Below are 26169 nucleotides of genomic sequence, written 5' to 3' on the forward strand. Positions count from 1 at the left end.
ATGTTACTGATTTCTGGGGGCACGAGCTGAGCTTTGAAGCAACTTCCTCTCTCAACTTTGACTCTTCACCTTGTTTTTTTGCATGACAAGAAATGTGAAAACTGAATGACTAATGTGGAGAGCTGACCTCTGCCTTTTCTCTGATCATTTCCCTGCCAAATCCCCTCTTTCCTTCCTCCCTGTCTCTATTTCAGGCTCTGCTCTGGCGCCTGTTTCTGACAGAAGAAGGATCTGCACCACTCAAACCTTTACTGCAGGAGCATTTCAGTGCTGCAAAAACATCTCAGCATTTCTGAGCCAGGCTGTGGGAGCAGGGTGGGGTTCAGTCAGTGCCTGGAGGGAGCATTTGGCACTGGGAGTGACCAGGATGAGTGCCCAAAAACCCAAAACCAACCATGGTGAATCACAACTGTCCTGGCCAGGGCTGCCTGCAAAGCACATGCTCTGTTTGGGTGTAATTTAAAGACATTATTGGGCTGATCTTGAAATCTTTCCAGTGTCAGATGTGACCTTGCAGCGTTTCAAATGCCCCTGGATCAGGGCAGAGGTTGAAAGTTTGATTTTCACAGCCCCTTCAGGTGGCATTTAGAGGCTGAGATCAGCTTGGGGCAGCTGGGCAGTGACAGGTGGAGGGAAAGTAGATGAGGAGCAGTCTGGGCATCCTGTGAGTATTTGTGGATTATGAGGAGGCAATCACTGTCAGCAGTGTGAGGAATTAAATAGAGGTGTGACATGGCAGGAATTGAAAGGGGAAAAAATAGAAAGGAGAAGTTTCAGTCGTGGAGGAGAAATACTCCCTGTGAGAATTCCCAGACTGAGCAAACAGCCCTTGTGGGAATGGAGCAGCACTGGGGTTTTTTTGGTTTTCCGGGGATTTTTTGTTTTTGTTTTTTGTCCTTCATGGGAAATCCAAGATGTGGAACTCAAAAAGGGAAATATCTTGCAGTGAAGATTCAGCCTCTGTCCCATGAGAAGAACTGGGAGATTCTACATTATTTGCATCTTTAACTGGTGACAATCAGACTTTGTTGGGTTATCTAGTCCCTGCTATGGATCTGCTTTTGTTTGAACATCCACAGATACTTTGACAAACCCAGCAGTAGACTTGATTTCCAGGCCAGGGAAAAAAAAAAAACCCAAAACCCAAGGCTGTGAAAACCAGGTGATAAAAACAACACCCAAGAGCGTGCCACAAAGCCCCAGTTAAATTGTTTTTGCAGCTCAGTGCAAGCCAAACTTCTGCAGCAAGAGCATTGTCAGCAAAAATTGAGCTTGTGCTGAGCAGTGTTCTGAGGCATATTTGATATAAATGGAAACTTTTTATTCCAAAACATCTATTCCACCTGTGCCTCTGCTGATGCCTCCAAAACCGCAAGAAGATATCAGTTTTGCATTCTCATTTTATTTTCATTTAGTGATCAAACGTGGTTTACATCTTCAAACCTCGCCTAGAGCAGAACATTTCTCGCTCTAGGGATTTTTTTTTTTAACCTGTCTCAGATTAATTGACCTGCAAAATAACTGCAAAGGCTCAGGGCAGCCAGCAGGTTACCTCGAGGCCACAGGCAGGTTTGTGTTCTAGTTTTGCAGAGAACAAAGAGAGAGAAGAGAAAGGTTTATTTCCTTTTGCAGAGGAAAAGGGGAGAAAAATTTCTTTCCCTTTGCAGAGGAACTGCAGGGATGGCTCCTGGATGAGGGATAAAATGAGTTCTTAGTTCCTTGTGACGCTGGTTGTGATTCTCCTGTGATTTGGAGCTACTTCATTAAAAACCAGATCCATCTGCTTAAATTTGATGTGGAATTTAAGGAGGATGAAGGACAACATTTTCATACAGCCTGAGACCTTAAAATGATTTTCCCAGGGAAGGGATTTGTCCAGGGCAGTTTCTTCATTTTTCTGCCTAATAGAAATAAAAGGAGATACAGGAGCACAGTAATTGTTATTGGCAAACGGAGGTCAATTACAGGAAATTATATTTCTTGAAATGAGTTTAGCAGCTCCTGGCTCCCTCTGTTATTCATTCTGCAGAGAGCTGGGGAGCAGAGGCAGCTGCTGTGTCACTGCCCCTGGCCTGGTGCTCCCTCGTGAGCCAGGATGGGACTGGGGCAGCCCCAGGAGCCTCAGGAAACCTCATGGAACTGGGATCTGGAGCTCCTGCTGCATGGAGGGGCATTTGGGGTAAGGTGAGACAGGCTGGGCTGGGAGCTTCTTGCCCACATTCCTTCCTGAAGCAAACCCAGGCTGCTCATCTTTGTCACCTCTGCTTGGTTCCTCATGTTTTCCTGGAAAGCAGTAATTTATCCTTAGGCACATGCAGAATTTATTAATTTTCTTAATTTGGTGGAAAGGAGTGGGGACCAGGCAGGTGTTTTGGCTGACTCTCAAGGACCTTGGTTCTCACTGCTCAACACTTAAGAAATCAAAAATTTACCCCAGTGTGTTGTCATCCTGTAAAGGCTGAAGAAAAGCTTTAATCACTGAGAAATGGTGAGAGGCTGTCCCTGTGTCCCCTGGGGTGCTGCAGATGGGGACAGGTGACTCTGTGACAGTGGCAGGAGCCAGGGAAGGGCTGCAGCTGGCTCAGGGAGGGTCAGGGTGGGCATCAGGACAGGCTGGGCACCCTCTGCTCTGCCAGAGGCTGCTGGCACTGCCAGGCTGCCCAGGGAATGGGCACAGCCTGCCAGAGCTCCAGGAGCGTTTGGAAACACTGCCAGGCAGAGGGGTGACACGTTTTGGGGGTGTCTGTGCAGGGCTGAGGGTTGGACTGGGTGGTTCTTGCTGGTCCCTTCCAGCCCAGCACATTCTGTGGCTGTGTGAGCACGGCTTTGTGCTATTCAATTCTAAATATTTTCTGGGGGAAAAGAATGAAACCTGGGGGAGAGAGGGGCTATCCCCAGGGATGAATCAGCTCAGGAAGGATGTGACTCAGTGCAGGGGCTGCCTCCCGACTGAGCTGCTGCCGGAGAGCAGCTGAGGGAGGAGGAGGAGGAGGAGGAGAGCAGGGCTGGTGTGTCAGGTTTCCATGCACTGCACGTGTGGGTGGTGCGAGCTCTGCCTGCTCCAGCCACCGAGCGAGCCGGGAGCATGGGGCAGGTGGCTTGGAAGGCTTTATTTCTGTCTCTTTTCGATTATAAAACGGAGAAATACGTCATTGCCAAGAACAAGAAGGTGGGGGTCCTCTACCGAGTGGTGCAGCTCTCCATCCTGGCTTACCTGGTGGGGTAAGAATCACCCTCTGCTCCATGTTTTGCTGTGATAAGGATGGGTTTTTGCTGTGATAAGGATGGGGTTTGCTGTGATAAAGATAAATTAGGGTACTCTGCATGCCTGCTATGTCTCCTGATTTCGATGCAGATCATCAGACAGGTTTATACAGCTGCATTTTGTAGTGTCTAATAGGTTATATCTGATTTTTCATCTGCTAGGGATGGCTAGATTCAGCTCTACTTTTCAGATTAGGGTCGGGTTAAAAATAGACCCAGTGACTATGGCTTTGTACTGCATTATTTATGCTTTTATTTCTATATTTTGTGGGAATGGTGCCAAACTCTACTGCTTGATTCCTCAGGAAAAATGAGCATTATCATCCCTGGTGCTGAGCCTTGGGCCACACCTGTGTTTTCTGCACAGCATCATGACCTGCTCAGGTGCAGAGGGGAGGGAAGCAAGCAGAAAATGGGAGATTTCTGTGCTGGAGTGGGCTGCAGCAGCCCGGCTGTGGGGGCTGAGGCAGCAGCAATGTCAGCTGCTTTGCATTCATTTCAGAGCAGGGCAGCTTGGCTCAGGAACAGCCTGGGAAAGGCCCAGTTCTGCAGCACACTGGTCACACTGGTGTGTGCTGGGCACGGGGATGGTCCCTGCAGGCTCAGACCTGGAATTACCCAGCCTGTGCTGTCGATTCCTGGGTTTCTGAGGCTTTTCAGATTGTGACACCTAACTGTCCCCTCGCTGTCTGTGCCTCTGGTCCCTTCACCTTTCCCACACCTCGTGTTTCCACTGATTAAATATAGCAGAGTCATTTTTACGTGCTGGGTGTATTTATAGAAAGCTGTGCAGCCCCAGAGCCTGCTCCAGGGAGCAGAGCAGCTCCCCAGCAGCCTGGCACGGGCTGGATGAAGGAGAAATCCTGAGAGAGCATTGCTGAGGGCTGCCAGAGACACAGCACGGACAGGGCAGGCTTGTTTTCCTCCCTTGGCATCCGTGGCCTCCTGCACACCCCTGGCACTGTCACTGATGGTCCCTGCAGTGACCCCTTTGTGCCTTTTGCAGGATCTTGTCCCTGTTCACAGCCTGACTTGGGGTGGGGATCCTCCAACCCTTCTGGGCTATTTCTGGGATGCAGCTGCCATTGCTTCATTGATTCACAGCAGAAAATGTGCAGAGATCTGCTTTTGAGCCCTCCTGGGAGAGGAAATCAGTGTTCTTGAGAGTAGGAAACTTCCCAGGGTGGGGGTGAAAAACCAGGTTCACTCTCCTGTAGAAATGTAAAAGTTTAATAACGGACAGCAGGAGACAAAGAAAATAAAGCAAACAATTCAACGGCCAGGTGCTTCTTGGCATTCCACCAAGAGCACCCTGGCCATTTCAGAAACAGCCTTTATTTACCATTTCTATTGCATCAGCCTGTTGCATGTTAATAAACAACTATGCATATTGAAACTTTCCCCCCAGACCAGTTAACGTGTTCCAAGAATTGTTTGGAATGGTCCTCAGGGCTGCCTTTTTAGAGCATCTGCATTTCTTGGTGGTGGTTTTAGTCCATTCTTATCATCACCCCCAGTTTGGGCTTTGGTCCATACTTTCTGCTGATGGTAAGGGTTGTCAGTTGGCATATCAACAGCAGGGGTCTTCTTCTTGTGTTCACTGAATGTTATCCCAACCAAGCAGGCAGTTTAACACAAGAATGCTTATATCAGCTATTTCACTACCCTGTCTAACAGAAATATAAACTATAAACCAGTTCCTAAACAGGAATGAAAACTATAAACTGTATCTTTATAGCAAAGTTACTTTAACATTATACATATAGCATCCGTTTTAATATTTGGGAAAAGCAATATTTTAAGATGTATTTATAGCAGTGGGGAGTGTTCCTGTGCGGGTTTGTCACACGTGGCAGGTGAGGGGCTGTGTGCCACCAGTGCTGCTCAGCCCCTGCCCCTCCCTGTGGGCAGGAGAGCCTGGGAAGGGGAGCTGTGCCACAGATTCAGCCTCTCTCCCTCTCCCAGCCCTCAGCTTCTTCAAGGGTGACTTATTGTCCTCGCAGGTGATGTTAGCAGTATTGTGGGGGAGCTGGGAGTGTTTCATTTGGCCAGAGGTTTTCACCCAGGGAAATGGAGCTCCTGCTGCTTCCAGTGGAGAGAAGGAGGCAAAGCCTTTCCCTGCATGGCTCAGGAGCTCTCCCAGGGAGCAGCCAGGCTGTTCCCATCACCCTGGCTCACAGAGGAGCTGGATCCAGCTGGGAATATCCCCTGCAGGATTCTGCCAGGCATCCCCAGCTCAGCTGCAGGGATCTCCCAGCCTGCTCTGTTGCTGGCTGCCAGCTCGGTGTCTGTGTGCTGAGGTGAGAGTTCTGCACTTGTGAACCTGCAAAAGCCTCCCTTGGTTTTCATCTTGAGAAAGACACAGCCCTACTCTTCCTTTCCCTTTCTGAGGTTGCTGAGTGTAGCACAGATGGAGGCTTTGGTTTCTTACCTCACGACCTGTTATTACACATTCCTCCACTGTTGGCAAGCACAGCTCATGTCCAGGAGTTTATCCTTTATTAGCAGTTGCAGAGGGTTTGGTGTCATTGGCATGTTTTGATTTGACCTTGGTGTGAATTTTTCTGTCTGACTGCCCCTAACGCTGCTGTGTTCACGCAGGTGGGTGTTTGTGGTCAAGAAAGGCTACCAGGACACAGACACGTCCCTCCAGAGCTCCGTCATCACCAAGCTGAAAGGGGTGGCCTTCACCAACACCTCGGAGCTGGGGGAGAGGATTTGGGATGTTGCAGACTATGTCATCCCTCCCCAGGTTGGCATCACCCCCTGTGGGGGCTGAAGTGATCTGTCCAGGTCTTCCCCTGTGAATTAGCAGGAGATGGAATACAAGAAAGTGATGTTGGAAGGGGTTTTCTGCTGTGAGTTTTTTATTTGAGATGCTGGGGGTGCTTTGCCCCTCCCCAGGACCGTGGGCTGGCTCTCATGGTTGTGTGTGCACCCACAGTGTGAGGGAATTCATCCAAACAAATATCCACACAAAGGGTGATGTTGTATCTCAGCCTGAAAAGCCGTGGGGAGAGGGGGTTGCTCTCTTCTGAAGAGAGCCTCATGCTCCTTATTACAAATACTTTAAAAGTAAACCAATTTTTCTAACTCTTTGTTTATTGCAGGGTGAAAGTGTCTTCTTTGTCATGACAAATCTGATTGTGACCCCCAACCAGAGACAAGCCACGTGTGCTGAGGTAGGAAGAACTGAGCCCCTTGACCCCCAGACCCCTGCAAAGCCGGGGGTAAGAACTGACAGAGGACACTTCTGGAGCAACAAAGAAAGGAAGGATGAAAGACAAGTATTTTTTCCTGTAGTGTAAATGCTCAGTGTGGGAAATTACTGTAAAGCTGGGAGGCTCAGCTGTCTGCATTTCCAGAGGCATTGATGATGCAGAGCCTTCCTGATTTTAGGTGGTGTTGAATTTCTGCCCAGCTGGAGATGAGACCAGGCAGTGATTGCTCAGGGTTAGAAAAGGCCCTGGGAAAACAACTTTGATGTTACTCATGGTAGTTATGGGGAGAGGAGACTTTTTAAGAGCCCCATCCTGGAAAGTGCTGAACATTCAGGCTCTGGTTACCTCCCAGACATGGTGTGGCTGCTCAGAACCTTCCAGAACATGCCCTGAAGGCCAAAGGCATGAGGTGCTTGTGTCATGTGGAATATCCTCTGTGGAGGTGTTTGGAGTGGGCTGGAGCCCGGGGAGGAGGAGTGTGGCTGTGCAGGGAGTGCTGTGCATGGAGCAGCTGGATCTTTGTCCATGGAGCAGCTGGATTTTCCATGTCACACCGGGAGCACAGCTGGCTTGGCCAGGGCACTGCTGTCCTCTGGTGGCCCTGCAGCCAGGACAGGGGCACATTTGGGCCAGAGAACTTTGTGGCTTAGATCCAAGGTAGGGTTATCTTAAAGCAAAGGGGCCTCCTGCCTGGTTTTGGTGAGTGCTAGTGCTTTTTTTTTTTCAGTCTGCCCCTCTCCAGATGGCCTCCTGCCTGGTTTTGGTGGGTGCTAGTGCTGGTTTTTTTCAGTCTGCCCCTCTCCAGACTGAAGAGAATCAAAATTGGGAGGGTGTGGCTGAATGCTGGTGCTCCTGGTGGTGGGATATGCTTGCATGACCCCCAGTTACCACTTCAGCTGGGTGGTTTTAGTGCTCACACAAATCCACCCCGCTTTCCCTGGCTCTGGTGTCCTGTCTCACTGTCACTTGTGTCCTTTCCCCCTGCAGAGTGCCAGCATTCCCGATGCCCTGTGTGACAAGGACACGGACTGCCAGGAAGGGGAAGCAGTGGTGGCTGGCAATGGTGAGGGAGATTGAGCTGTGTCTGGTGTCCCTCAGAGCCCTCAGCCTGGGCACACCCCCCAAATCTCAGATTCCAGAGAGCACCAAGGCCTTGCTTTCCTTTCCTCTCTTTTATTAAGATCCCTGCCTTGCTTACAGCTCTGTGCTGGCTGGGCCAGGGAACCCCAGGCTGCTCAGAGGCACAACAAGAGGGTGTTTGTTCCAGCTGAGAGGCCCTTTCACAGCAGGGAGGAGAGGGAAAATCCTCTATTTTCACGTGCCCTGTAGGCAAGGAGAGGAGGTGACTGCTTGGTGTGACCTTTTCTGTGCTGTCTGCTCGCAGGGGTTAAGACTGGCCGTTGTTTGAAAGACAGGGGCAGCACCAGAGGGACTTGTGAGATACTGGCCTGGTGCCCAGTGGAGAAAAGATCCAAGCCCAAGTACGTGTCTGGTTTCCAAGCCTGGGTTGCTTGGCTTGTCTGTCCCCCAGCGCAGTTCCTGTGTCCCCTCTGCTTGGGTGCTTGCTGGAATGTTGGCTGCTCAGTGCAGGAGGGGCTCTGCAAGGCCCCCCCTGGCAGGACTGGCCCTCTGCTCCCCCTGCTCCTCTCCCTGGCTGCTCCCAGCTCTCGGGGTGTCCCCTGGACCTGCACGCTCCTCACCAACCCCTTGCTGGCACTGTGGGGGAAGTGGCACAGCTGGCCTGGTGCCATCCAAGCTACTGGATAAAGCTGTTTCTAAAATGGCAATTCAAGATTTCACATGTGGGCAGGGGACAAAGAGAACAAATCTTTCTCTTCCAGGAAACCACTTCTGGGCAGCGCAGAAAACTTCACTGTTTACATCAAGAACTCCATTCGCTTCCCCAAGTTTAAGTTCTCCAAGTAAGTGCCACAGGTTCCTGAGCTGCTCCTGCTCAATAGATACTCCCCCTCCTCCAGAAAAATAAAGTGCCTGGACAAGGCTGGCAAAAAAAATACAAATTAAAAAAAAATATTAGTTTGCTTTTGCTGCTGCAATTTGAACAAACTAAAGCAGTGTAGAAATGTGCGTGTCCTGGCTCTTGTCCTGGGCTCAGATTTCTAGAATCCTGTTGTTTTCCCTTGAGACAAACAGGTGGCCCTGGGGCAGCCTGGCAGTCTGTTCTGTGTGAGTCCTTTCTTGAGCCCTGATTCAGCTGGCCAAGTCCTTTCCTGGCCAGTACGTAATTTTTGGGGGACAGACTGCTTTCCCCAGGCCAGCAGCAGAGACACCCTCATGGTGACAAGGCTGCTGTGCACAGAGGGTGCTGGAGCAGCCTCCTGTCTCTGCAGTCCTGCTGCAGGCTCTGAAGGCAAGGAAAGAAGGAGCCAAGGTGGATTTCCCTGTTCCTCTGTGCAGGATGAACGTGCTGGCAACCAACAACGAGTCCTACCTGAAGAGCTGTCGGTACAGCCAGGAGCATCCCTACTGCCCCATCTACAAATTAAAAAAAATATTAATTTGCCTTTGCTGCTGCAATTTGAACAAACTAAAGCAGTGTAGAAATGTGCATGTCGTGTCCTGGCTCTTGTCCTGGGCTCAGATTTCTAGAATCCTGTTGTTTTCCCTTGAGACAAACAGGTGGCCCTGGGGCAGCCTGGCAGTCTGTTCTGTGTGAGTCCTTTCTTGAGCCCTGATTCAGCTGGCCAAGTCCTTTCCTGGCCAGTACGTAATTTTTGGGGGACAGACTGCTTTCCCCAGGCCAGCAGCAGAGACACCCTCATGGTGACAAGGCTGCTGTGCACAGAGGGTGCTGGAGCAGCCTCCTGTCTCTGCAGTCCTGCTGCAGGCTCTGAAGGCAAGGAAAGAAGGAGCCAAGGTGGATTTCCCTGTTTCCTCTGTGCAGGATGAACGTGCTGGCAACCAACAACGAGTCCTACCTGAAGAGCTGTCGGTACAGCCAGGAGCATCCCTACTGCCCCATCTTCGTGCTGGGCAACATCGTCCGCTGGGCTGGGGGCAACTTCCAGGAGATGGCCTCGGAGGTAGGAGTGCCCCGGGGCTCCTGGCTGCTCCCAGCTGTTTCACTGGGAGGCTGTGAGGAGTCGCTGCCCAGGGAGCTGCCTCCTGCACTGCACTGCAGAGGTGACAGTGCTTAAAGTCAAGCTGGTTCCATTTATCCTGTCCCCAGGGAATGGGGGTTCTCTAAAACAGCTGGCTGGGTCAGTTACTTCTATTCAGGGCTGCCCAAACTGCTGCTCTGCCAGCAGGGATTCTTTGTTTAATTTCAACATTAATACAGTGTTGGTTTACACCCAGAACTCTGGAAATCCACCCCTGCATAAAAGATCATTTTCCCCACTGAAGTGTGGAATGGAATGAAATCAATGTCCTGGGATGAGACAGCTTAGGATACCAGCACAGGGAGAAGTGGGGTTGTACAGTAATAATGGGATTAATGTCACACATCTGAATCCCAAACAGGAATGTGTGCCCCCTTGTTTGACCAGAAGTGCAGCTGCTTCTTGCCCCTGGGGAAAACCTGCCCAAGGGTCTGACAAACTTGAAGACACTTCAACTGAACTAAGCTTAAACAACTCACCCTGTCTCTCTCTTTTAAGGGTGGTGTGATAGGAATTCAGATTGAATGGAACTGTGATCTTGATAAAGCCCCTTCTGAATGTAATCCTCACTATTCTTTTAGCCGGCTGGATAACAAGTCTGCAGAAACCTCCATCTCTTCTGGGTACAACTTCAGGTGGGTACAGAGGAGGGCACGATGCAGTACAAGCTGGGCTGGGCTGCTTGGGCTTGCAGGTGCTGGAGGTTGGCAGTGGAGTGGCACCAGCCTGTGCCAGGCACTGCTGCAGCCGAGCACAGAGCGCTGCAGAGGAGGGAGGGAAGTAGGCAGTGCTCCTGGCAGGCTGAAGCTGGCTTTGAAAAGGGAACAGATCCCTGTGAAGGGATGAGAGACTTCAGAGGGGCAGGTGGAATTAAAGCCAGCATTGCTGTGTTCCAGGTTTGCCAAGTACTACCGGGATGCTCAGGGGGTCGACTACAGGACGCTCATTAAAGCCTACGGAATCCGCTTCGACGTGATGGTGAATGGCAAGGTGAGGGCAGCCAGGATGTCCCAGAGCCTGCAGGGAAAGGAACTGGGGGGAGGCAGCTCTGAGGTGAGGAGAGCCTCTCTGGTTTGTTGTAGGGAAGGGCTTTTCCCATCCATCCATGTGGAGTTAATCCCCGTGTAAGAGAGATCACCTGCAGTGCAGCTGAGCCTGCACCTCCTCTACTTAAAACCAGGCTCATGTGAAGCCCAACAGAAATAAGTGTGCCCCAGAGACTTTTTCCATGTGCAAGCACTGCAGAGAGAAAAGGGGCCTAATCCAGGGATGATGCAAGCTCAGAAATGCAGCCAGGGACAGTCAGATCTAAGACACAGAGACCTTCAGCCTCCAAGATTGCTCACTGCAAGTCCCCCGTGGTTGTGCCTGGGAACAAAACGCACCCGGGGCAGCAGCAGCTTCCCCAGGGCAGTACCACACCCTTGAGTTTGTTTTGTGGGTTGTTCTCTCAGTGGTGACTTCATGACCTTTGTTCTTCCAGGCAGGGAAATTTAACATCATTCCCACCATTATCAACATCAGCTCGGGGCTGGCACTTATGGGAGCTGTAAGTGAATGTTTTGTGTTAAAGTAACCCCAGGGGACCCAGACCCCAAATGGGATGAGAATGGGATGGGGGGCTTAAATCTTCTCCAGCAGAATCTTTACTACTCTGACTACTCAGCCAGGTGTGTCTGTGTCCTTTCTTAAAACCATTTGTTAATAAACCTGGAAGTCTAAACACCCCCACAGGCTGTAAATTATATATATATATACCCTGGAAAATGCATTCTCAATGAAGGCAAACACAGTTTCTACAAGTTATCCTTTCATTAATGTTCATTTCTAATGAGATCAGAACACTTCCTCTTCCATTTCAAAGATAAACCACAAGTTCTTTCCTTTTGCAGGGAGCTTTCTTTTGTGACCTGGTGCTGCTATATTTGATCAAGAAGAGCAACTTTTATCGAGGCAAAAAGTATGAGGAAGTCAAGTAAGTGGGCCTGGCTTTGTGTTAAAAATCGTGGCTTTTTGTTAAGAGAGATAGAAATAGGAGATACAGGAGCACAGTTCCAGGGAAATATATTCTTCCAAGTTATTTTGGCCAAGTTATTGGCTTCTTCTGTAATTCCTTGCTGCAGTGAGGCAGCAAAGGCAGCTGCTGTGTCATGGTTGGACTGGCAATGGCCTTGTGCTAAAAACTGAGGGTGGAATTGGGGCAGCTCCAAGAGCCTCGTGGGACTGAGATGTGGAGGGGCCTTTGGGGTAAGGTGAGACCTGGCTGGGAACATTTTTGCCTCCTGAAACAAACGCAGGCTGCTCATGCTGTCCCTGTGGCATTTCCCCAGGTCCAACTCCAGGAAATCCTTGTCGAGCCCTACGCTGAACGGGAACCAGAGCCCGGAGCAGCTCGATGGGCTCTAGGCACAGCTGGACTCCTGCTCCAGGAAATCCACACAGGTGTGGCATCACACCAGCACTGGGAGGTGGACATACCCCAGATCAGGCCTACTAAGATCAGGATTTCCAGAGGAAGAAACCTTCTCTAAAGACTGCATTTCTTCCCTGAGATTTCTCTGGGATCCTGAGCTTGCAACGTGTGTCGTCACTATGGATTTATAAAAGGATTTTTATGAAAGGACAAAGAAGGCACCCAATGAATGTTTTTATATCCACTGATAGATATATCTGTACTTATGCCAATAGCCAGCGCTGTCCTGTGGCTGTGCTTTGCTTCCACGAGGAGAAAAGCTGTGATGGGAGCACTTTGGGAAGGGCTGAAGCTGAAACCCAACCTGTCTCCTGCTCTGCTGCTGTGGCAGCCACCGCCTCCAGCTCCTGCCTGGGTGATGTGACATCAGCTGTGAAGCGCCAGGACTGCTCTGCTCAGGAAATGCAGGAAATGTGGCACTGGAGCAGCTCTTGGAGCAGGACTGCTCTGCTCAGGAAATGTGGCACTGGAGCAGCTCTTGGGGCTGGGGAAGGGGCTGTGATCCTGCAGGGGTGAGGCAGGGGGGACAGTCACTCTTGTGGGGGTTAATGCACTGAGGAGCAGCGTGGCCCTGGGAGCACCTGCACAGCTTCTGCCTCCTTCCTTCAGTGCCTGCTTTTGTTTGCTCAGGACTGTCCTCGCTCCATCACTGCCTGATTTCTCGTGTGGGCAGGCCTGGATGAGCCTCTGTTTCTCACAGCACACCCTGGCTGTGCTGCAGACTGAGAGGGCAGCTCTGCCAGGGCCACGGGCTGGGCCAGCCTCCTCCAAACACAGCAGGGAAAATTAGAACATATCTGCCTGCTCCTTCAACACCAGTGACCTCTGGAAATACAAGTGCTTGTCTCTCAGCAGAATCAGTCTCCCTGCAGCCCATTTGGTCCATTTATCTCATGTGAGGATGTAACTAACCTCAGAAAAGGGCTTAAGGAGTATCTTTGTGTTCTGTACATGCTGCCCCATCACCCTGACTGGGATGAGGATTACCCATTCCAGCAAACACCCTGTCCTGATGAAGATTAAATGTTTCTGTGCATGCTTTGAATACCAAAAGTTAAAGGGCTCCTGCTGCAGCATCAGGGAGCTGCTGCCATTGAGTGGCTGCACTAATGGCACCAGCAGCTGCACCCACCTCTGCTGTAACTTCTTTAAGGTTGTTACTGAGCTACAGCTTCATCCTAAATTAAAATTCACCTGATAGCAGTGGTAAACTCTGAACCCCGTCAGACAGCAAACCCAGTCTAGCTCCCCCCCTCTGCTTCTGTGTAGTGAGCCAAAAATGGGGCTAGAAAACAGAATTAAACTGGAGTTCATTTAGGATAAGCTGTGTACCTTTGGTGCTCTCATCTCATCCAAAACCTTCTGTCCATGTCAGAAGTCTCCCCTCAAGGCAAATACACTGCACAGGAGTTCCCACCAGGCTTTTGACTGTCAGGGTTTAATTGGAGTTGAGTAATTTCTAGATGGTGAAACACACAGCGAACCCCCTGTGTGACATCAGGGCCTGGCACAACTCCTGGCAAGCAAGCAAAGCTGACTGTGCTCTGCTGAAACCATTGTTTTAACTTGCCAAAACATCCTCCTGTGAGAGGACCAAAGTTATTTCCTGAATCTAAAGTCTCCAGGCTCCCAGATCCCCTGGAAGGTTTCCTTTCTTTAGACTGTGTAACACAACTCCTACAACCCCTGCTGTTAATAAAACATAACCAGATTCCTTCTCAGGAGCTCATTTCTTGACTTTGACTTTTTTTTTCTCCTTGTGTTTCATGTTCAGCAATAAAATGTGTCACTTTAGGCCAGTGCTCCCTGGGAGTGTTCTGTAAGTGTTTTTCAGGTCACACCACCTTCTCTTGGTGATAGTGATGTGAGCACACCAATGAATCACTTATTTTTGCAGGAACAGGGCTATAGGGAAGGCTTTACCTGGATGGTGGGTGATGGATTTATCCCCTTTTGTGGCTTTTCTGGAGACCAGTGACAAGCACCTGTGACAGTGATGGCAGTCAGGGAAAACATTTGCATGAATGCTTCTGTTCCAAACCTTTACATACACTTAATTATTTTCTTTTGCCAGGAGAATTATTATTTAAAAAAAAAAATTAAATATTTCAAATTTAAAATTTTTAAATAATTTCATTATTTCAGGGTGCTGTGTTAGTGCTCCAATATTTGTGTGTAGGGACACAGCACACCCAGAGGGGATTGTAACTGGTGTGTGTATCCAAAAAACAAAGGATGCAAGGGATTATATGAATCAAACCCCACAGCTGTGCCTGCTCTTAGGGACAAAAATTACCCCTTAACAAGGAAACAAATACAGGAGGCATCCAAACGGTGCTTCACATTCAGTTTAATTAGAACAGTGCTACTGATTAATTCGTACTCGGACATAATTTACCAACAGCATTAACGACACGAGCCACGGACGACAGCTTGGGAAGTGAGCCGGCCTATTGCGCAGTGACTTCTGGCAGCAGTCCCGCAGCTCGGGGAGCGGCTCAGTACACGTGAACCATTCCGTAGAGGAAAGTCCAGAACAGCACGTAGGTGAAGAGCCCTCCCACGAGCCCGCCGGTGAACAGCGGCCTCCGCGACTTGAAGTACTTGTTCCACCGCCGCCCGGCCTTCAGCACCAGCAGCACGGAGAGCAGCACGGAGGCCAGCAGGTAGAAGATGAAGCCGTGCAGGCCGGTGAGGCCGAGGATGCCGGCGGTGGCGCCCGACAGGGCGGACACCGAGGTGCGGCAATAGTCCAGGATGGCCGCGTTGCCCCGCACCGCCGCCTCGCTGATGAACTGCGGCCCCTCGCGCTTGGCCACCACGGCGGCCATGGCTCCGCGCCGGGCTCGGGCACCTCCTCGCTCGCACCGACACTGAGGTGAAGCAAACGCGCTGTACGAGCCCGCCCGCCCTCAGGCCGCCGGGAGAGCCCCGCGGGCCCTCCCGCCCGCCCTCCCCTTCCTCCATACCTCTCATCCACGGCGGCGCGCAGCCCCGTGGGCGGGGCCGGGCGAGGCGCTTTTGTTCGGGCGGCGGCGGCGGCGAAGGGGCGGACATGGCGTTCGTGCCGGGACAGCCGCTCACCGCCGTGGTGGTGAGCGGGCACGGGAGGGGCGGGCACGGCGCTCCCACCGGGGCAGCCCGTCACCGCCGTGGTGGTGAGCGGGCACGGCGTTCATACCGGGGCAGCCCGTCCCCGCTATTTCGGGGTACCGTGCCCGGGGCTGCTGGCGGGGATGGAGAGGGGGATGCCGGTGGTGCCCGGCGCTGTCAGCGGCGGAGGTGCCGCCCCGGGGCAGCTCCGGTTCGCGGGTGCGTGGAAGGGTGTGTTCGGGGACGGCGGCGCCGCCCGGTAGCGGGCTGCGGGCTGTCGCCGGGCGGAGGTCCCCGCGCGGCCCCGGTGCCCCGGCGAAGGGCGCGGCCGCAGCGCCGCCGGCCCCGGTTGCCGCTCCCCGCTGTCAGATTCCCGTCCGCGATACCGGGTGCGAGAACAGAGGGGGAGCTCGGCCGGGCGGAGGGCGCGACCCCCGGGCGGGGCTGCTGGAGAGAGCCGGAGCGGAGGCGCCGGGACGCGCGAGCCCCGGTACCGGCACCGCGCGGCAGTCCCGGCGCGGATCCCCCTCCGAGGGCAGCGGCAGCACAAGCACCTGCTCGGCTGGGTGGGGTTTGGGAAGCAGAGCTTTTAAGTGAGATAATGGCTGTAATCAGCAAGCAGTGCGAGTGGGGAGCTGTGCTTTCCCCTGGCTGGGACTGGGCTGTGCTTGGGCGTTTGGAATCCGGAGAGTTTGGAATCCGGGGAGTTTGGAATCCGGGGAGTTTGGAATCCAGCGGGGAAGTTCAGGGTCTGTGTGACAGGGCTGCGGGAGGAGAATCGCTGATTGTTTGGGTTAGAAGGCGCCCGTGAAGGTCATCTCATCCACCCCCTGCAATGAGCAGGAACATCTTCCCTTAGACAGGGTGGAAGCACCTTTTGAGAGGTTGTTGTGTCAGTTAACACCGTGGCTTTTCACCCTGGCTCAGGAATTGCACCAGCTGGCATTTCTACAATGCTGACATAATGCACAAAGCTGCTCAGATGCCTTTGTGCATCGGGCAGTGAGGAACCTGCCCTGGGATACAAAAGTTATCCTGAAAAAGAACCATCCTAATAATAGGTTGTTATTTCTGCTGATAGCACTAGCAGGAACATAAGGCATGTGGATAACGAGCAAGATGAGGTTGGTCATGAGTGGCTGCTGCTTATCAAGGCATGAGTCATGTTTACAGAGAGCTGCTCTGGTTTTAGTGCTGCTCCTTTCTATTTCTGGGCAGACAGGAGAGCTCTGAGTAATTGAGGGGCTGGGCTGTGTCGTGGGATCTCTGTGAAAGACAATCTAACTGGATCTGAAGTGTCAGTGTCTGAAATGCACTTGTCACAATGTTCAGTGATTTGATCTCTTTCTCTTTCCAGCAAAGAATTGAAATACATAAGCTTCGTCAAGGTGACAATTTGATTCTGGGATTCAGCATTGGGGGTGGCATTGATCAGGACCCTTCTCAGAATCCTTTCTCTGAAGACAAGACTGACAAGGTCAGACAATCTTTTTCTGTAGCAATTCCCTTTCCCAAAGGCTGAGACACCCAAATCATCATCAGCCCTCTGCCCCAGCTACTCTCTTGCCCCATTATCACTTGCAGCCCAAGTTATTCAAGTGACTTCTCCACCTTTTCTATTGTCCAGCATTGCACAAGCCTGTCTTTAACTAAAATCTCATAATACACTATGGAGTTTTTTTGTGTTATCAGTCAAATGGCCTTGGATCCCCCACATTTAATAAATGAACACTCCATTTTTTTTTCCCCAGGGTATCTATGTAACAAGGGTGACAGCAGGAGGCCCAGCAGAAGTTGCAGGACTCCAGATTGGAGATAAGATCATGCAGGTAAGCACCAAAATAAGACAGTACTGATGTAGTACAGAGCAAGGAGCATCTGCTGGGGAAAATAATCTTCTGGGTACTTCCCAGGAGAGTTTGTGGGGTTTATAAATAAACTGAGCTGTGGCATAACCATACCCACTACGTGGTTCTGATGCACCTGCCTTATTTTTTTGCTTTTTTTTCCCAGGTGAATGGCTGGGATATGACCATGGTGACCCATGACCAGGCCAGGAAGAGGCTGACCAAAAGGAATGAGGAGGTGGTGCGGCTGCTGGTGACCAGGCAGTCCCTGCAGAAGGCTGTGCAGCAATCCATGATGTCCTAATCCATCATCCAGCTGGGGAAGGGGTGGGGAGGGAGATGTATAGATTGGTATCAAAGAAAGAATCAACTATTAGACTGGAACAGGTTGGCTGGAAGGAGTGCATATTCCTACCCTGGTAAACACTAATTTTTAAATTTTATTTTCTTCTGGTGTAACTGGCAGTAGTGAAACAATACTCCCCTCAGCAGAGTGCTTCTCTAGAGTCTGCCCTGCAGGTACATGGCAAGACTTCTGTGGACATGGCTTTCAGGACAGGACAGACCCAATTTATCTAAGAGCAACTGGAAAAGCCTTAACTTGGATGGTATTCTTCTGTAGCACAAAAGCCTCCTATTTCAGGAGGAAATGTGGTTTCTGCTATGGGAGACCAGAGGGTTTGCTGTGCCTAAGCTTTTAGAAAGGAGCTGTCCTGTCCCCCTACTACCAAATTCAAATGCCAGAGTTAAGAGCTGCACACTGCTGTGGGGAGGAGCACTAATCCTTCACTCTGTGCAAGATAGAGTGGCTGAAGGGTTTGGGCATTACAGTTTCCTGCAAAGATTCCCTGGACAAAGCAGCCTCTTCAGGCAAGGAACAACTGAGGAACACACAAGTGTTAGATCAATGCCTGTGAAATACACTACAACTTCATGGACACTACAGTTCAAACCTGAATTCTCCTTGTTCCCAATTTGTACCATCAGTTGAATTGAGTTTAATTGAAAGGAATATGGAGCAGGAAACAAAACAATGTTCCTGAACTTACCAGAACTGCTGCTTGTAGCTGTAGAGTTTTCAGTCCTTCATTCCATTTCTATCAGACTTGAAATGGGAGGGATTTTGGTTTGTCTTTTAGAAGACTGTGCTTAAATCAGTGACTTATTGGATGGAAGAGATTAATATGCCAGTAATTTTGCAGAAGTGCCTCTTGACCAAATTTAAACTTCTAGCAGGATACTAAGTGGTTTAAATCAACTTGCCACAGGACTGAAGATTCTTGCTGCAACCCTAAGTCCATGATCTAGCATCCTGTGGTTTGTTAGCCAGTTAGCTTTACAATTATCCAAAACCTGGAGTTTTTAATCCTCCTCAGTTGATCTATACATATCTGTAGTTTCCTTAAGCAGCCTCGGGGTAAGCTGTTGTAAATAGAGCACGAGGAGGTGGCAGACTAATTTATTCAGTACCTTACTGCTGTGCCATGTACCTTGTGATTGATGCATCTCAGACTGTTCTGTGCACACCAGCAGATGCCTCCTTACCAATTTTATATCTCTGGAATTACTACAGTCCTGCTTTAGAATTTTGTTACTTAAGAATTGAGTAGTAAATTATAATTCTTTCAAGTTGGAGTTATTTTTGTTACTATAAAGATACACTGCTATTTGTACTGCTTTTTTCACTTGATTTTACAATAAAAGAAAGTTGGTTTTCCTGAGCTGTTTCTCCTTACATTTAATAGTGCTACATCACCTCTAGCTGTGCCCATTTTTGGCTCAAGGGTAGATTTTGGAATGACTGAGGTCAGTGAGGTCTGGTGTCACTGGTGGGGAACTGTCAAACCTCACCTGGGATCTAGTTTTCTTCATGTTGACACCTAGAAAGACACATTAGGTTCTAAGCATTGAAGCATAAATGCACAGATTCCCTTCTAATTACTTGTCTTAGCACCTCTGAAAGAGCTTTGAGTGAAATAAGAATACAGCTTCTGTTTTTTAGGAATTTTTTTAATAAAGAGTTTAAATTGTAATATTTGTGCATTTGTTACCAACTCCATTATTGTGATGTACCACTGTGGCCAGCCTGAGTGGTAGTGGACTGTGAGCTGTCTGGGAAAGGTCAGCAGCAGCACTTGGATCCACAGACAGTCTTCAGTTATTACTTAAAGGTATTGAGTGGTTGCTTAAACGTGATCTCAGATTTTTGGAAGACAGAACTCTGCTCTTTGTGCTTCACCTCCAATCAGAAAGACATCACCTTGGTCTTTCTCTTCCCTGTGGTTGGTGAAAAAAGAGCCATGTGTTGCTTGGACAGCTCCCTCTGAGCTGTGTGTGCAGCTCCAACAGGCACGAGTCCCCCACGTGCAGCTGGGAGCTCGCTGTCCTTAAGGCATCTGGCAGCCAGTGCTTGGCAAGGCAACAGTTTGTGTTCCAGCCCAGAGAGGATCAAGTCACAGACAGAGATCAGAATCAGTACTGCTGGTAACTGGCAGCAAGAATCTTGAAAGCCCTCAGACAGGGTAGGGCCAAGTTCAGTTTAAAGTTTGGGTCTCCACAAGTGAGGCTGGTTATTCACAAGATTCATACCCCTGTCTCCTGTACAGGCAGTAGTGCTGGGCCATGAAAACAATATCAAAGATGATGGAGAAGACACCCAGGCCAAACTTGGTTGGATCTCCAAAGATTAACCTCCACTCATCTGTCAAACACAAAATTAGAGTTAAGTCTGACCCCTTAAGTGTAGTTTTGTCTTAAAACCCTTTAGAGAAGTTAATGTCTATTACCTGGACTGCTCAGACACACCTAAGACTGAGTGCTGTGCACATCTTATGCAAAGCTAATTAATAACTGTTCCTGTGGTTTCTTCAGGATGGCTACTTCATTTTATATCTTGAGGGAATATGAACAGATCCTTCTTCCTTCCTATAAGAACAGCTCCCCACAATGCAGCACAAACATCATTATTCTGAGATAATCTACTGTTATATCTGCTTGGTAGTGGGACTTCCCACCTCATAAAGACAGGCTCCAGCACCTCAGTTCCAGGCTTACCATTGTTGTAGGACTGCAGAAACATCTGGAGAAGGCTGAAGCTTCCCCCAGTGAAGTCCAGTAACACATTTCCAATACTCCATCCCTCGGTGCTCTTCCGACGGAAGTTCATGTAGGCCTGGCAGTGTGACAAGAAGTCAGTCAGAGTGTCATGCACAGGCAGCTTCAGCACAATTTCAAACAGATTTCAGTACAATTCTACTGGTTTGTCACTATTAATAAATAATCATTGGTGGTTTAGTCTCTTCAGGCTCTCAAGAGCACACACTGCAGGCTTAGGGTGGCAGGGATATGGAGTGCAAGCAGAATAATTCAGATTTACCTGTGGGAAGTATTTGATCAGTGTGACTGCTAACTTAATGTAGGAGAAGCAGAACAAGAACTGCAGCCATGTCATCACCTCAGCTGCAGCCAGGAACAGCGTTGTGAAGGTGAAGATCCATGCAAGTGCCAGGAGTCCAACAACAACTTTGGATACTTTCTGACCTGCTCTCTGAAATACAAATACATTTTCTATTTCTCAGATACATTTTGGCCAGGTCACACATCCCCAGACACACAGATACAGTTTGCTCAGGACCCTGCAATGCTACAGTCCAAACCTGTTTTACCAGTCAGGCTGGTTTCACAGGAGAACTGTAAAATTAAGCAAGTGCCACAGCAACCAGATGGAGCTTTGCAAGAGCTGATGAGCAGTATTCATATAAATAATTTAAAACACTGCTGACCCTGAGCAAGGGGGAACAATATTCTTGAGTATTTATGGTGCATACACTATAACAAATCTCCAAATTCAACCTGATGAGATCAAGAGTTCCTGTATGTGCAAAAGGCTGATGATATCATTATGGTAAAAGATTTATGGTTGCTTTCTAATTCTTCACTAGAAAATTCTGTAGTACCTGGCAATGATGGCAGATGGGCTGTTACAGTTTTAGGTTTAGCATGACCAGAGGAAGAACTCCGAGAGAGAAACAGTTACTGTCTAGAGAAAATTGGCCTGTTCAGATGAGAGGCTTTTACAATGAAAATCAAACAAAGAACCCACCTGACTGGAACAATCAGTGGGATTAAGTAAGAATCACTTGACTGTAACAATCAGTCTCACTTGAAAAGGTGTGAATTATGAAAGGGCGTTTGTAACTGTTTTAGGAAAGCAGCTGAAAAAACTGTGTTTGAATTGCAGGGAGTATCTAAAGTCCTATCATAGCTTGAAGAATGCTCCAAAGAAACAGCAAAGCATTTGTGCTGTGGAGAGCTGTAATCTATGTGCTAGAGATCTGTTTGGGAACTTTATGAACTTGGCTGTTTGCCTCAGTTATTTTGAGTTCCAAAGGAGTTTACTTATAAGCTCGGAACATCCCTGAGGCTGAAGTAGATAAGGTTAGCTCAGGAAAGCTGAAGGCAGCTGGACTGTGAAGCCTGGCTGCTGGAAAGGCCGGTGGGAGTGCAGGGAATTTGGGATTTTGGAGCCCAAATGGAGCAGGGATGTGCCCGGCAGAGGGAGCTCTGGCAGAGCCCACAGCTGAGCCCAGCACCCAGACTCACCTCGTAGATGCAGCACTGAATGATGGTGAGGAGGGTCAGGGCTACTGCGTGGAGACTGAAGAAAACATCATTGATGGCCACAGGGTTCACCCCGCTGGGATAACTGACCAGGAATTCCTCCTAAAGGTAAGAGAAAGCAAAAGCAGCCACGTGTCTTAACTCCCTTCTGCACATACCCACCCCCCAGCATGTGCTAGGAGAGAATCATGCTCACCTTAATCAAGGGAATCCAGAAGAGCCCAACATTAAACACACTGTATGCTATAAAGCCAGTAAGGTTTAATGCTATGAAGTCAAAGCTTAGTCCAACAACACTGGAGAAGAGAAAAAAAAAAAAAAGAGAGAGAAACATGCATTAGAGAGTTACAGGTCAATTTGTTGCTGGAATGTATTGATTTATAGCAGTTTCTGGTGTAAGGAAAAGCTTCAGACATTGTGACCACACAACGCTGTGAGTTGATCAGGAAGCTGGGTGAAATAACAGAGCTCTCATGGATCAATTTGTGTCTCTGCTCTTTAACTGCACCCCTCCATGAGCACAGCCTGTCTGACAAAGCCCTTCCAGCCTGAATTCATAAAGCACAAGTGCATCATTGCCAGATCAAATAGTTTAATTCTCATATATGATAATGTTCCTACTTCGAGTCACTTAGCTAATGATGACACTACAAGGAGGTGTCAGAGAAACAGCTCTCAAGGCTGGTAATCTTTGACAGTGATCATCACAGCTGCCTCAGCCAGATGATTTACAACATGACACCAAAAGGAATGGGAAAGTCTCCTCTGTCACAAATTCATACTGGATGCCAAATCTTAGGATCAGGTGTTTGTAGGATGCACTTGGTTTCCCTCTAACCTGCATATATAAAATCCCACTGGGGCTGCAATTATTCAGACCCTACCTTTGCCTTTCCCCCCACCTTTCCACAGATAATTCCCAATAACCGAGACAGATGTAACTGAAGCTATGAACACAATTTGCAGAAGTGCTTTAGTGACTTGCAAACCCATCTCTTTACCTTTTCCTTCGCCAGTTCTCAAAGAGTTGAGGATAAAAGGAGATGGACCAGGCAACAAAATAGATCCAGCCAATCACCTCATCAGCATATCTCACTATGATGCTGTGAATCACTTGAAATTGAATCCTAGGCCTGATGGTTAATGCAAGAAGATTCAGTTAATTCATGCTTTTTTCAGGAGATTTTGTCTTGTTCTGCTCTGAGAGAGGAAATAGAGTCCAGGTGTTGAGACAAGACAATAAAGATTCGGTTGGGTTCAGCTGAGTTGCTCCCCTTTTCATTTGTCACCTTGTTATGTTCGGGACACCTCCCACTCCCTGAGCCTTTCCTTTCCATCCTTCTACCATGGGAATGCTCCCAAAGGTCACTTTGTGCCTTCTACTCTCTCAGCACAGGGTCTGTTAGGCAAGAGCACAGCTCCTCACCCTCGTGACCGTGCTGCCCTGCGAGCGTTCCGCGTGCTCGCCTCGAGTTTCAAAAGCAGAAGCAAAACAAGGAAGTAAAACAGGAGCACCCTGTGGCTCACTAATATCTGAGCCACAAGAAAATACAATCCAGCTTTCTCCATCTGGACAGGCTTTTCCCAGGAGGGAGAACTGGCATCTGTGAGGAGAGGGCTCCCCTCACTGACACACCCCAGGAACTCCAGAACAAATCCTGCACAGTAAGAACAGCACCCCACAGGACACTGACAGCCAAATGCTTCCCAGAGCAGAAAAGCTGACATGTGATCTTCACACTTTTGGGAGGCACTATAAAACCAGACTAAGGAGCCATGAGAACTCAGTCATCTTGTAATTAAATCTAAGACACCACTCTGCTTCTGTGCCCTCTATTTATCTGAGTACTTGGGGATTTGCTGCAGGGTTACCAATCTTCTTAACTGCATCCCACCCATGTCCCATTTAACTCCTAGGAATAGTTTCCCCAACTTTTTAGTAAGCAGAACAAAAAAAAAAAAGTTTCTCACCCAGTTAAATTGGAATTATTGGGATAAAGGTAAACTGTTACTTGTCCCACATCATCTGCTTTCACTTGGAAGTCTGCTTTAGTGTGACCTGCAGGGAAATGTACCTGCAAGGCAGAGCAGAGGGAAGAAAGAGGAGTTGCACCATAATAGCAGGAGCTTTTTGCATAAGGTTACAAGTCTGTGCTCTCACTTACCTCAGCAGGAAGTTCAACAATGGTGCTGTGCTTTGAGGAGTGTGTAATATTAAGAGTTATCACCAGTGTCTCGTTTAGTGGAGCCCTGAGAAGGCAGAAAAAACAAGTTAGGCTGGTACCTGAGCTCAGGGGCTGCTTGGGGGCTGCAGGGGAGCATCTGCTCAATCCTCTCAGCAATGAGCAGCCCACACACAACAGAACCTGCCTCACACCCAGAGGAACCAGCACCAAAGTGTGGGAGTATTGCACTGGTTCTTTCATCTGATCCAGTTATAGCCACATTGTACCTCCCTCTTCTCCATACAAGTGGCAAAGTCACCAAAATATTCTGTCCTGTCCTATCCTATCCTGGTATCCATCACCCTTTGCTGAAACAAGGCACGTGTACTTGGGGTGATGAAGGACAGAAATTACAGCAGAAAGACAAAACAAAACAAATAAAACCTTTCCAAGTGATACAGTCCTGCACAGCTCTCCTAAAGAGCTCCACTGAGCATTTGTCCAGGACGTGATCCTTCTAGGAAATGCAAGTTTCTCTTAAGAATCAGCTTTTAGAAAGGGAGGAAGTGTAAATTCACTTATGGAGGACAGCCCATGTTCCAAAGGGAAAGTAAAGCTGAAATCATGATTTTACCTCAGAGAGATAGTGACATTTGTTGAACTTCCACTTTCTAGAGAAACCACTTCAGGGACTGACAACACAATGGCTCCATCTGTGGGGAGGGGAAAAACACCCACACAAATCTCAATTACTATGAACAGCTCCTTCAGAACAACCTAATTTTTGTGCCATAGATATTTTACCCATTGGTCCCTGCAGTATCAGAACAACCAGATAAGTACACATGATAAAAAGCAAAGGGGGAGTACAGCTTATTTCAAGGCAATCAACTTAAAAAGAGAAGCAAATAACTGTCACTTGAACATGTTTCAAGGAAGTAATTTAAATGCTTGAAGTTTAACAAAAGTTCATCCCAAGGGAAAGTTATAGGGTACTGCAAACCCACCCTGGTTCTTGATGTGATTCTGGTGATCTAGGCGTCATAAAAGCGCCAAATTCAATATAAAATTGTTTCTTGGGCCACAAATTCAACCCAAGTACCCAGACATCCAAGAGAATGTACATTTACAGAAACAGAGAGAGACACAGGTTGCACAGGTTGGCCTGGACACTTTTTTTTTTTCCTATTACCACATATTAAACAGTGTCTGTAAGAAGTTACGAGCAGAGGAGCTGCCCAGTTCATCACTGACTGCAGCCCAGGCACTGTTCAAACTGCAGAAGTGATTTTGGAGCACGAGGTGCACAACCTCAGCACAGTGTAGGAGCACAAGAAGCCGAGGTAAGGCGTGAGGGAAGAGCTGGTCTGAAGCGTGGCACGGGTATCCCTGGAGAGATGTAATGGGATAACTAAAGAGCTGCCCTTTTCCATCTCTGACTGCTCTGGAGCGCTGTGGGCCCGAGCTGGGCTGACCGAACACTCACCGCCAGGCCCCAGCAGCGCCAGCGAGAGGCTCAGCAGAGCGGGGAGCAGGTACCGCGTCCTCATGGTGGAAAAGCTGCAGAAAAAGCAGGGAGAAGCTTCCCTCAGCACCCACACGGCCACACAGCCCATCCCCTCCGCTGGTAGCCGCGGCAAGCAGCTCCCTGCGCAGCTCCACGGCCCCCAGCCCGGCCGAGGCAGCCTCAGCTCCCCTCCGAGGGCACCGATCTCCCCGGCCCGGGCACATCTTTACCTCAGCGCTGCTCCCGTGACGGGCCCGCCCCACCCCGACGCGCGGGACTACAAATCTCGGCAGCCCCCGCGCCCCCGCCAGGCCCTCGCCGCTGGCGGCGCGCCGCGGTGCACGCTGGGATTTGTAGTCCTGCCTCCCTTTCCTCCGGCGCTCTGGCGGAGCGGGGTACCCGGTGCTTTGGAACGCGCCGCTGCCGAGGCGGCGGTACCGGGGAGCGGGCGGCAACCCACCCGCTTCAGTGCCCCGAGCCGTCCCGGTTCTTCCCTTTTCAGCTCTCACGTGAGGCGGTCGGCTGTGGACTCCCCGCCCAGCGCCCACCGCGTCGCTGCGGCCGCCCCCGGGGGCCATCTTGGGTGTGGCGGAGCGGGTCCCTGAGGGGGGCAGCGCTGTGAGCGGGGGGACAGGGCGGGCGCGGCGCCGTGGTGGTTTGGTTTTGGTAAAAAGCGTGGTTTAAAGCAGCGCAGGTCAGCTGGGGAAGGGGTGGTTTATCACTGGCACAGTGAACAGGGGTAGTGGCTGGGGAGCGTTGAGGGCAGGGAAGCACCTTCAGCCTGAGGGCGAAGTCCAGGTCCCGGCACCGGGAGCCGTGTGGGGCTCGGGCGGCACCGGAGCCGTGTGGGGCTCAGC

General features: G+C 49.7%; 4 protein-coding genes and 1 long non-coding RNA gene across 11 annotated transcripts; 3 read left to right on the plus strand and 2 right to left on the minus strand.

The window, feature by feature from the left end:
- The first annotated feature begins 2990 nt into the window (after window positions 1-2990).
- P2RX5 (purinergic receptor P2X 5) lies at window positions 2991-12515 on the plus strand. 5 transcript variants are annotated; one of them, XM_039720902.1, is made up of 12 exons: window positions 2991-3222; window positions 5866-6016; window positions 6375-6563; window positions 7473-7548; window positions 7870-7966; window positions 8327-8407; window positions 9391-9529; window positions 10106-10242; window positions 10504-10597; window positions 11091-11156; window positions 11500-11582; window positions 11938-12515. In XM_039720902.1, the coding sequence occupies exons 1-12, from the start codon at window positions 3086-3088 to the stop codon at window positions 12011-12013; spliced, it is 1326 nt and encodes a 441-aa protein (XP_039576836.1). In that variant the 5' UTR covers window positions 2991-3085; the 3' UTR covers window positions 12014-12515. The 5 variants fall into 5 exon arrangements, with proteins under 5 accessions (XP_039576836.1, XP_039576837.1, XP_039576838.1 ...); XM_039720903.1 differs by having other exon boundaries at window positions 2992-3222; window positions 6375-6551; XM_039720904.1 differs by having other exon boundaries at window positions 2992-3222; window positions 6375-6494.
- Window positions 12516-14410: 1895 nt separating this feature from the next.
- EMC6 (ER membrane protein complex subunit 6) lies at window positions 14411-15090 on the minus strand. Its single transcript, XM_039720411.1, has 2 exons — window positions 15050-15090; window positions 14411-14953 (listed from the first exon to the last, which is right to left on the minus strand). Exon 2 carries the CDS (start codon window positions 14909-14911, stop codon window positions 14579-14581), a length of 333 nt encoding a protein of 110 aa, XP_039576345.1. The 5' UTR covers window positions 14912-14953; window positions 15050-15090; the 3' UTR covers window positions 14411-14578.
- TAX1BP3 (Tax1 binding protein 3) lies at window positions 15083-18741 on the plus strand. Its single transcript, XM_039720410.1, has 4 exons — window positions 15083-15174; window positions 16531-16650; window positions 16925-17002; window positions 17187-18741. The coding sequence occupies exons 1-4, from the start codon at window positions 15136-15138 to the stop codon at window positions 17322-17324; spliced, it is 375 nt and encodes a 124-aa protein (XP_039576344.1). The 5' UTR covers window positions 15083-15135; the 3' UTR covers window positions 17325-18741.
- A 268-nt stretch (window positions 18742-19009) lies between these two features.
- On the minus strand, window positions 19010-25905 carry CTNS (cystinosin, lysosomal cystine transporter). Of its 3 annotated transcripts, none has more exons than XM_039720409.1 (11): window positions 25773-25905; window positions 25292-25365; window positions 24440-24518; window positions 23806-23890; window positions 23612-23715; window positions 22642-22773; window positions 21837-21936; window positions 21623-21742; window positions 20397-20567; window positions 20075-20192; window positions 19010-19721 (listed from the first exon to the last, which is right to left on the minus strand). In XM_039720409.1, the coding sequence occupies exons 2-11, from the start codon at window positions 25353-25355 to the stop codon at window positions 19591-19593; spliced, it is 1104 nt and encodes a 367-aa protein (XP_039576343.1). In that variant the 5' UTR covers window positions 25356-25365; window positions 25773-25905; the 3' UTR covers window positions 19010-19590. The 3 variants fall into 3 exon arrangements, with proteins under 3 accessions (XP_039576343.1, XP_039576342.1, XP_039576341.1); XM_039720408.1 differs by having other exon boundaries at window positions 25731-25847; XM_039720407.1 differs by lacking the exon at window positions 25773-25905 and adding an exon at window positions 25543-25684.
- On the plus strand, window positions 21614-22905 carry LOC120507587. The gene is made up of 2 exons (XR_005628797.1): window positions 21614-21748; window positions 22553-22905. It is a non-coding gene; the product is annotated as an uncharacterized LOC120507587 (long non-coding RNA).
- Window positions 25906-26169: the final 264 nt, after the last annotated feature.

This window comes from Passer montanus, unplaced genomic scaffold (assembly GCF_014805655.1).
Source record: "Passer montanus isolate IOZ18808 unplaced genomic scaffold, ASM1480565v1 scaffold44, whole genome shotgun sequence".
NCBI classification, from domain to species: domain Eukaryota; kingdom Metazoa; phylum Chordata; class Aves; order Passeriformes; family Passeridae; genus Passer; species Passer montanus.